This window comes from Chinchilla lanigera, unplaced genomic scaffold, assembly GCF_000276665.1.
Source record: "Chinchilla lanigera isolate Chin_1 unplaced genomic scaffold, ChiLan1.0 scaffold00013, whole genome shotgun sequence".
Taxonomy (NCBI): Eukaryota; Metazoa; Chordata; class Mammalia; order Rodentia; family Chinchillidae; genus Chinchilla; species Chinchilla lanigera.
The window spans coordinates 20709161-20720886 of record NW_004955414.1 but is presented as its reverse complement, the minus strand read 5'-3'; the positions used below and the strand labels follow the sequence as shown (position 1 = coordinate 20720886).

General features: G+C 34.2%; 1 protein-coding gene across 1 annotated transcript; it reads left to right on the top strand.

Moving 5' to 3' along the window:
- Positions 1-2956: 2956 nt before the first annotated feature.
- On the top strand, positions 2957-10045 carry LOC102027740 (olfactory receptor 52D1-like). Its single transcript, XM_013511723.1, has 3 exons — positions 2957-2965; positions 3484-3502; positions 9108-10045. Exons 1-3 carry the CDS (start codon positions 2957-2959, stop codon positions 10043-10045), a joined length of 966 nt encoding a protein of 321 aa, XP_013367177.1.
- Positions 10046-11726: the final 1681 nt, after the last annotated feature.

The window sequence follows — 11726 nt, the reverse complement described above, 5'->3', positions numbered from 1 at the left end:
TGTAGAAATAACTGGAGGACATATGTAAAGCAATGACATTGTGTAATTGTCAGTCTTACATCAATACCAGTCAGTGACCAACTATATCAGAAGTCCTAACAGCATGCCCTTTTCCTGGATACAAAATTTTAAAAATTTAATTGATCCTACTTTTAAAAAATCATCTACAATGAGATGGTAAAGACAGATGTGCCTAAAAAGGTCATTATATTTAAAGAGACAATTACATTAAGACACTTTAAACCATATTCTAAAGATACTATGTTGTGCATTATTTTTAGATATCAACAGATTGTTTTTTGTAAAATTTACATCAAATAGGTTCGGGCTATAATCCAAATGGCTTTGGTAGTATTATCTGAAATTCCTAGCCATAACTCTTACTCATTTTCTAAGCTTCATTCTGAGACTTCTTTTCCTAAAGCCTTTTGTCGTTTTCCTCTTCTTCTCTGCCTCTGTCTCTTTGTCCTTCCCTTCACCTCTGAAAGGAGACACAGGACAGACTCACCAGACTGAGCCCAGGATGGAATCCTGTCTCTCTATTCCTCAACCTATCCCGTTCACTTTTTATGAGGTTACTTCCCGTTGCCTGAGGGGCATCTGCAATAGCAAATGCCCTAGAGATGATTTTGCAAAGCCCAAAAATCTCCGGGGAATCTACATTGTCATGTCATTTTGACTCAGAAGGGCAGAAAAATTAAGGCACCCACACTGATAAGAAAATAATGTGTAGATCAGCAAGATGGCAAAACAGAAGGATTTAGCCTTCATTTCCCCTCATAAACCTTGACTTATTAACTACTCATAGAAAATAATTTTGTGGCTGCTCTACCATTCAAAGATGTTTCAGCATCTTGGTGGAGCAAGAATGAGAAAAGCCACATTGAAAATGATAAAATGAAAAGTCTCCCTTACCCACGTGACACTGGCAATCCTGCTCACTGACAGAAGAAATCACTCAGCCCGAGTCCTCTTCTGGGAGAAAGAAGGCTCAGTGTGCATGTATGTGCAATGGAGCACATACCTTATAAAGTAATAAATTTTGTCATTTATAAAAACTTGTCTATAATTAACTGTTCTTAAGATAAATTATCTTACCACAGAAAAACAAACACTGCATGATCTTATATGTGCAATTTTTCAAAATTCAAATGTTCAGCTCAAGAGATTGGAGGTCTAGGACACTGGAGAGAAAATGGTGGACACAAAATTCTAGCTAGGCAGAGGAAGAAGTTCAAGAATTCTATGTTCCATAATCGCAACTAAGCTTAATACCATTCTATGATACAATTGAGAAGTACTTTAAAACTAGTGTTAAAGAATTTTCTGCTATGATGGAAGGTCTACCTCAGTCACAGGAATGACATTTGTCATGAGTTTGAAAAAGTGAGCCAGAGAGCTGGCCATTTTTCTGACTCTGGTTAACATGAATGCAAATTTGTTCGCATTTAAGGCTTATTCAAATGCTCTACATTAACTGAATTTTATTGTCTTACATCTCATGAATACTCCATTTTAGACATTTTTCATCTGTAAAATATATTTTTTCAACTAATTTAGTTTATGGATCTAATCTGTTTATATTAATAATCCATGAATCAAGGAGAAACCTATCTGAAAATACAGCTTTCTACATTAGAGAGGACAGAATAAATGATTTTTTACAATAGAGTAAACAGGAACAAGGACCCAGAATAACACAAAATGGACTAGTTAATTTCAGGTTACTTCGTTTTGAAGTTTATATCAAACAGGTCGTTTTTCTCGTGCTGTATGAGGTTGACCTGGCTCTTTCTGATTGGTTACTGTGAGTATCCTATTTGTAGGAGACCTTGATCGGTTTGAGGATTTTCCTACCTGTTACACTTTGAATACACAGCACTTTGTCCAAGTGAACCAGTTCTGTCTTGTTCTGGTCTGTTAGCTCCTAATGCAGGAGCTCAGTACAAAACAATCTGTTCCCATAAATTTTAATTAACACATCTTTTCTATAATTATATTCCACATCACAGATGTGATTTTAACACTTTTTATACAAGCCTCTTATATAAATAGCCAAACTTCTTTTTTTGAAGGGAAGGCTATGTTTATTCATTAACATTGAAGTCATAATCAGAACTATAACTCATGTCTGCATGAAACTTATCTAAATTATTTTACCCATGAAACATTTAACAATCCTTGGTCACTTTGGACATTTCCTAGCAACTCAACACTACACTGTGAGCCAATTTTAACAGGGGAATTATTTTGAAAGAAAGAGAGAAAGAGAAAGAGAGGTACTACTTGTTTCTGAGAGCTGAACTGTAACTCAGAACATTACCTTGTTTTACCTCATCTGAGAATATGAAAGTCAGGCAGTTCAAATTTTTGATAGCTTTTTTCATGTTGCAAATGGCATTGAATGATCATGAATGTTGATTTGGATTTGCAAATACCTTTTAAAGATTAGAACTTTAATTTGGAATCATGAGAATCAATTACATATGTGCAGTATATATAAAATGCATCCTGGAGATAATTATGCATGATTTGAATGGCAAATGTAATTATTCATAATTTTAACTTTGGAATTTTTATAATTAAATTAATTTGTGTAACTGACACAAAAGTGTTTCAAAAATTGTTTAAAGATCTAAAAGTTAACTGGAACACTGTCAAAAGCAAACAATGATCATATCTAAAATTGAATGCTTAACAATGTCAGTTCTTCTACATTAATATTTAGATAAAATAAAATTCTCATCAAAATTCCATTCTGATCATACCTAAATATTTTTTAAGAATTTTGTTTGTATATATAAAAGAGTTTAAATATTCTTTTCTATGAAAAGAATAAAGGCTATATAATAGCATAAAACTTAGATTATGATGTAAAATTTAAAGTGCAATATGATGTAAATATTAAAAATCATATAAATATAAAATATACAAGTAAGCCTAATAACAAGATAATATGAATGATGTTAGTGCTTTCATGACATTTTTATATTAAACATAAGAAAGAATTATGTGAGGGGTTGGGGATTTAGCTCAGTGGCACAGCGCCTGCACAGCAAGCTCAAGGTCAGGAGTTCAATCCCCGGTACCGGAAAAAATCACCCACCCCAAAAGAGAAAAGGATTATGTGAAAGATAATTTTAAAGACCAATAAATGTGAGACATAGCAATTCTGCTGAAAGGCAGACTCCAGAGACAGCTGAGGAAGACTCACTCCACCCTTGTCTTCCAGATTCTCGTTTTATTAAGAGGTCGATTTTTAAGAATTTAGAAGTTGTGGGGGCTGGGGATTTAGCTCAGCAGCAAAAGCGCCTGCCTGGCAAGTGCAAGGTCATGAGTTCAGTTCCCGGTACCGGAGAAAAACCAAAAAAAAAAAAAAAAAAAAAAAAGAATTTAGAAGTTGTGTTCCAAACAAAAATCTTAACCCCCTAGAGGGGCTGGGGATTTAGCTCAGAGGCACAGCACCTGCCTGGCAAGCGCAAGGTCGTGAGTTTGATTCCTGGTACCTGAAAAAAAAAAAAAATAGAATCTGGTATTCCTTAACCCTCCAGGGCTTCTTTTTCTTACACTGTAGGGAAGCTATCACAAATCCTGCCCATGGGAGCCAGGGATACCCAGAAACTGTCTTTAACTGAACTTAGTTGGAAAAGCTATAAGTCCTGAGAGAAGGCAAGACAAGCAGGTGCTCACTCTGATCCACACAGAATCCCTGGTGAGGTAAAGCAGCGCACAGAGTTAAGAGCTGGTTGCTCAGCAGTCAGACGAAACATTTCATGGCTCTACTCAGAGCCGCCTGGCTCTGAAAAACAGGCCTGTGGAGGATTTCTTGAGACAACTGATCTCATTTGGATCTGTGGCTCTTGAATACATTGCTCACATCTTACAAACACTGGCACCTCTACTATTATACGCTAAGACTGAGAAGCAGTTTTCCTTAGGAGTAAATTTGTACATGGGTCTTGCTCCACACATCAGAGTATCTGAGGTAAACGGACCACGGAAAAGATGGGAATGAAATAGATGTACTAGTATCGATGTTGAGAAAACCTTAGGGTATTGGAATAATGTTTAATAATGCCCAAAGCGGTCCAGATTGTGTAATGTATTTTTAAGAACTGATGGTATGCTAGCATTTTAAAATTTCATGTAACAATTACAGCTTCATATTACTTGAATTCAAATGCCATCTCCACAAATTAGTAGTACAATAGATTGTATGCAAACTGATTGAATATTCTTAGCTTGTTCTCTTATCAGTGTCATAAACATTATCACCTCCCCGAAAATTTCCATAAGGACAAAGTGGGATGATGCCAACAAAATATAGATGCTCAATTCTTATTATCTTATATTATGTAATTTTAGATAGAGGGATTATAGGTGCAAGATTCATTGACAAATCATTAGAAACCATTTATTTCATTCTCCAAAAAGAGGATATAAAATTCTTATTCTTGTCTCAGATTCTCTCTTATGTACACAGACATAAAACAAATAGAATAGAATTCAGTTATATTGAAGACCAATCCTTGAATATGCCTAAAAATTTAACACTATAATCATGAAACTGTTGCTGCAGTTTATATTAAAATTATTTAGCAGAGAAATAATAATATTCTTGTTCTTGTCTCTTTTTTTTTGTTTTTCTTCACACTTTCATTAAAACAGCAAGAAAATATATTAAAAGACAACATTTCTGTGCAGGATAAATCTGCAATAGAATACAGAAGAAAGATATGTAAAAGTATAAAGTGTAAAATGACAGACTGACAAAAGGTAAGAGTGGATAGCACAGACCCCAATGAGGGTGTCAGTGATAGTTCAATGGAACTAAGAACATAATGTCATGAAATTTGATAAAATGAGTTGAGCTTCAATACCAGTAAAAAGTTATTAAAAATTGATATCTGTTAAAATGTACCAAAAATAACAAAGACACGGGCTCACGGTTTTCACTGATTGAGAAAATGATGAGTACTCTGAGGAAAGAAATGTGGAGAGGCATATTTCTAATGGTTAGAAACATTCTTTAGTACATACCGTATTAGACATGTAATTTCCTAGGTTTTTCTGACTCATGCAGATGCAACTCTACATTATTTACTCAACTTAAGCACTACAGGGAATTCGTTAGTACACTGAATAGACTGCTAATGTTAAGAAAAAGTCAAGCCATAGCGATAAAGGTAAATAAAATTATATACTATCTGTACTACTTTCCATCCATCACTCACTTGGATTTCTCTTAACTTGGATGTGGTTCTCTTTAGCTCTTTTTCTGTTTATATAATTAGCAGCATAATTGTACTTATACTCTATGAATACTCATTTCATTTTTGTACACATATTCCAATACTAGTAGAAAAAGCACATTAATGTTACATTTTATTTGCATAACTTCATATCAGTTCATACAAATACACTGTATTCCTTTGAAGTATGCTGAGAATATGATCATAGGCCTATTAGTAATTTTTAAATTTGCTCTTTATTATTGAATTTTTCAATCATCCAAATTTTATGCCATTAGAGAGTGTTTCACTGAGCGACTACTTATTCCTAGGTTTATATGTGAAACTCTTTTAGGGATAAGAACTAATTATTCAGTGTAAAAATACTATTTTTTAGTGTTAGAGTTTTCTACATAATTTCACCTTGAAGTTGCTTCGATTAGTAGCCCTATAAATTGTTTTTATTCTTTTTTATGCAAAATAAAACAGATTTTTATATTCAAGTAACAGAAGAATAAAAATACATATTATGCTGTCTATCATTATCTTTAATGTAACTGCTCCATGTAAGACATAAAGCAAAACGATTCTTAAAAAGCAAACAACCAGATAACAACATAAACTTTCTTTTCAGCAAACTGCCAACTCTTCTTAAAAGTTCTTCCATAGTGCAAATCTTACATCAGTTTTGAATTTCTACTGGTAAAATATACTCTATGATTAGTATCTTATTCATCTTAATTTTAAATTTCCACATTGTGAGAAAGAGAAAAACCTATTTTAACTATTGGATATTTGCATTCACTTTACTCTTAATTTTTTCTCAATGTCATCTATTCAATTAGTTTATCCTGGGAAAGTATACTCATATTCGTTTAGAGAGAAAGAGTATATAGAAAGTTGGGGGGTTAAAGTGTAAGAGAAGAAAATTCGGTATTAGAGGTGAACAGTCATAAAAATTCCTCTGCATACTAATTACCATGTAACTGTTACAGCTAGACAGAGGACATGTAAGGGAAATCTCCAATGTATTGAGAAGTACTTGCCTATTTTCTTACCATAACCCCAGCACTGTAAAGGAATGACATTTTTATTGTTGCAAATAAGCTGTTAAGTAACACATTCAGATATTTTAAAAGGCTATTTTGTATGGATTTTCACCTTAAATTTATTTTTTTTTCATTTTAATAAGCATTTTCTCATACTTCTGCATTTTAAGTGTCTCATTTTGGTATTTTTCTCATACCTTAGTTTTCTATCAATGCCACTGTAGAATCAACTTCATTTTAAAATAAAGTTGAAGAGAAGGAGAACTCAATCTTGAATATATTTATAAAAATTGGCAAGGTCAATCAGTAAATGTTATTTTAAAATATATAATGAAAAGCACTGCTCTTTTTTTTTTTGGTTTTTCTCCGGTACCGGGAACCAAACTCACAACCTTCCGCTTGCCAGGCAGGTGTTTTTGCCACTGAGCTAAATCCCCAGCCCCCAGCACTGCTCTCTTTTACTTTTATATCTAAAAATATATGCTCCATGAAGTAGCTTCTGTTTGAGAGTCTTGAAAACAGTTGGAGAGACCAAGAGGTAGGAAAGGCTATAAATCATCTATCACAGAATGATAGCTTCCTTCCAAGGCATAGCAGAGCTCTTGGCACATACTCATGTAACAGAGATTATTAATAAAAAAGTTAATAAAATAAAAAAGTAAAGTGTATGAGAAATATGAGAATATTAAAAGAACCACTAGTACATTTAAATGATACAAAGATTTATTTTAGGACAAAAATGTAAAGTATGTAAAAGTCAGGAGCTCAAAGAATATTAAACTTAATTACAGAGCAATGTAAGACTGACAAAGTCTAGTTATGTTAAATTTCCTTCTTTGGTGCTTTGGGGAATGGCTAGTTAGGAAAAGAAAGGAGGGCCAGGGATGTAGCTCAGTGGCACAAGCGCCTGCCTGGCAAGCACAAGGTCCTGAGTTCAATTGCTTGTAATCCATCCTCACCAAAAAATTAAAAGAAAAGCTTAGATTTAGAGTAACTTCTTCAAGGAATATGAAATGGGATTTTCACTCACTGTCAATAATCAAATTAATGGGGAATATTTTTTTAGTTTTATACAAAGCATCCTTTCTATGGTCCCCCACATAGACCCATAACACGATTAGGGTAATTCATCATTATAACTAAGTGTGAGTGATGTTTATTCAGCATCTGTGTTAAAAACTAAGTCTAACACTAACCACTTGTTTACCTTTCTACATATTACTAAACATCCCTCAAGCAAAAGTAAGAATAAAATGTATATGTGTTAATATATGAAATATTCCTAGGGAATCAACTGATTCATTTTCAGTGAATATCAAATTTAGAAATGCTAACTAGTATCACACAAATTTTGAGTAATCTAGTTTCCTTAGATACTTCTACTGTCCAATAAATGTCATGATTCCAAAATGACATTCCCCAGACTTTCCAAAGCTACCTTGTGATGCATGTACCCAGTTATTTTCATGCTCAAAGAGAATATCCATTCCTTGTGACTCTGAAGTTCAAACAGTGAAACTAAGCAGAACTTGTGGGTGTGAACATCAAAGACTGGTTAAGAGACTATAGTGTCTTAAATTATTACAACTGATTATTGAGGTGCAGTGCATTACACACAGTTCTCACTTCAATCCTCACTTCGCTGGACACTGATTTAAACCTTATTTTTCATGATCACAAAACAGCATAATCTCTGACTATACCTGTAACAGTAAACAAAGCATCTCAGAAGCAATGCCTATTCTGTACTAAAAGTGAAGGAAAGGTGAAGAAAAAAATAACTTCTAGGGAACCTGCATGACTATCAAAACGCTGCTAAAATGATATTAAAGTGAGCAAATATAATGAGCAAATTGCAATAGGGGAATGAGCATGGGGATCAGACAATACAGCCACACGAAGAACAAAGGGAAAATTATGAACTGCACTTGAATGAGTAGATGGCTTTATAGTGAAGTCAATCAAAAGTCAGTGTCTTGACTAATTACAGTAAGGAATGGAGGTGATGAAGCTTATATGACAAGTTATAACGAGACTGTTGAAATAATAGCTCCACGAGGTCAGTAGTAAATGCAAATTGTGGGGGCAGTGGAGACTTACTAGTGCAATGATTTATTTCCTAACACACTGTCCTCAGCACTTCCTTGTTATCATGCTTAAAATGTCTTATAGATGTGAACAAACTTGCTGATTCCACAGACATTGAAAACCTCTATGTTAGTTTTCCTATGTCAAAGCCACACTCTGTTGCACAGTGTATCCCAAATACTGTGTCTAAGAGATAAAAAAATCAATTCTCGATTCAAAGTATCATTTTTAATTGTTGATTGATGTCACTTTCTTCTCAGTGAAAGTGATAACTTTTTATAAATTTGACTCTGGATTTGGGTATGTAAATCTTAACTTCATTTAGCATCTATATATTAATCTTATTACACGTTAAAAAGTCACAAGTCAATAAAACATATCAATGTTGATGTAATGAGAAAATATATTAAGACTGCCTGTGCAAGGTTAAGGAGATTCATGTAGTCCAAAGTATTTAATAAGAGCAAAGTATTTTTGTAGGTCTCAGTGCAGTCATCCTCTGTGTTTTAACTTGCTGTCATTTTAAGACAGAGTAACCTTCTTTTAATACCTGACTGTCAAATGATGAGACAATTTTTACCCAGATATTTATATTTATTGTAGTTACCACATGACCCACAGTTCATTGTATTTTGGATTTCATTTTGAAAATTTCAAAACTTACATATTATTTCTCTGTTCACTTTAGAGGAAGCATTGAGAAAGAGAAAAGTAGGACACTTGACTTTTGCTATGTCAGTCTACAATAAAACTGATGTGCATTTACCAACCTTCATTCTCATTGGCATTCCTGGGTTGGAGGCTGCCCACACCTGGATCTCCATCCCCTTTTGTGTGGTCTACCTTTTAGACCTACTGGGAAACTGTTCACTTCTCTTTACCATCAAGACAGACGCCAGCCTCCAGGAGCCAATGTACCTCTTCCTCTGCATGCTGGCTGTGGCTGACCTTGTTGTGTGCACTACAGCTGTCCCCAAACTTCTCAGCCTTTTCTGGTTTCATGATGGAGAGATTCGCTTGGAAGCCTGCCTCACTCAAGTGTTCCTCATTCACTCTTGCTCCACCATGGAGTCTGGCTTCTTCTTGGCTATGGCTTTTGACCATTATGTAGCCATTTGTAATCCATTAAGACACTCAACCATTCTGACACACCCTGTAGTTGGAGGAATGGGCCTTGCTATTGTGCTCCGGGGCACAGCGCTCCTCAGTCCTCATCCTTTCCTGCTGCGCTGGCTGCCCTACTGCAGAACCAACATAATTTCCCACACCTACTGCGAGTTCATGGCCCTCATCAAGCTTGCCTGTGCTGATACGAGAATCCGCAGAGCCTACAGCCTCATTGTTGCCTTTCTCACTGGGGGGGTGGACTTCATACTGATCCTGTGTTCTTTTGTTCTCATACTACACACGGTCTTCCGCCTCCCTTCCAAGGATGCCAGACTCAAGACCTTGGGCACCTGTGTCTCCCATGTCTGTGTCATCTTAGTGTCCTACACTCCAGCCTTCTTCTCTTTTCTCACGCACAGGTTTGGACAGCGAGTGGCTCCCCACACCCACATATTTGTGGCCAATATCTACCTTCTTGTCCCACCCATGGTGAACCCCATTATTTATGGAGTGAGGACCAAGAGAATAAGAGACAGGTTTCTTAAATTTTTCTCTTTTTCAAAGCCCTAAAATAAATCCCTTTTGCTGGTAAGCAATAGCTGAAAAAATCACTATGTCATGTGTTTTAGAAGAATATTATGTGTTCCTCATTAAGGTTTTTTTTTTTAGTGATGAACTGTGTTAAGTATTTTATGAAAAGTAGCTTTTTGAAAGAAAATTGTACATATAAATACATTTATTTATGCATTTCAGAACTGTTTTCAATTAAATACTGGGATTAACCTAAAATGAGAATCATTATTCTGCTCAAAAATAATCATTTGAACACATTCATTTAACTGGCTTTTAGTTTACCTAAATGTACTAATTTGCATAAATGACATCATTGTAGAAAAATCTGAATCTGAATATATTTGGAGATTAAGTTTACAGTAACAAGAAGTTTACAAAATAAATCACCTTTAGCTGTCTTTCCTTTAAAATTTATTTTTATAATGATTAGTACATATAATTTATGTAAATTATATTTATTGTGACTTTTTATGTACATTCATTGAATTTTGACCCTAATCTCTCTCTGTATTACCCTCTTACTTTCTGACCACCTTCTCCATGGAAACTTTCTCATTTGCTCTTAATTCCATTTATACTTGCATGTCTTTTTCCACTTTAAGTCCCACATATGACAGAACATAGGTGATCCTTCCTTCTTATTCTGACACTTCACGTGCTATAATAATCTCCAGTTCCATCCATTCCCATCCATTTTTCTTCAAAGACACATTTTGTTCTTCTTTGTGAGATATATATATATATACACATATGTCCATTCTCCTTTGATGAGTACCTAGGCTGTAACCAAAACTTCACTAATTTGAATATTGCTACACTTATGACTATTCAGGCATCTCCATGGTAGGCTGATTGAAACCTCTGATAATCTATACAGGAGTGTTAGAGCTGGATATATCATATTTTTGTTCTGTTTTCAGTTTTTTGAGGAACCCAAATCATTTTATATTATATCTGTACTAAAATTATGTATTCCCCCCAGTGGTATACAAGGGTTCATTTTTTTCACACGTCCTCACCAGCATTTGTTATTGTTGCTGTTTTTCCTGATAATAGCCATTCTGATTGGGGTGAGAATCTCAATGTAGTTTTCCTTTGTACTTTCCTGGTGGCTAAATATGTTAAATTTTTTCATATATTTAATGCCCATTTTTACTTTTTAAAATAAGACCCTGAGCAGAGACTTCTTTTAAAAAGTAAAAATGGTTATTAAATATATAAAAAATACATAATATATTTAGTCACGAGGAAAGTACAATATGCAATATAATTACCATTGCTAATTTCCTATCATGGTTTTGAAATCTTATATCATTTTTATATTTTTATTATTCTCTTGAAAATAAAAAAAAGAAGAAAAAGTTTCCATTCAGCTCATCTGTCCATTTATTGATTGGATTACTTATTTTAGTGTTAAATTTGCTGTTTATTTATGTTTTGTTTATTAATCCTCTGTCAGATGAATACTGAAGATTTTTTCCCATTCTGTAGGTTCTTTCTTTATTTTCTTGTTTCCTCAAATATGCAGATTTTAATTTTTTTGTAAACCCATTTGTCATTTCTTACTATTATTTTCTGAGCTACCATCCTGTTGAAGAAATCATTGTCTATGTAGATATCTTCAAGTGTTTTCCTCTAATACTTTCAAGATTTCAGACTATATTTGTCAATGGTTCAT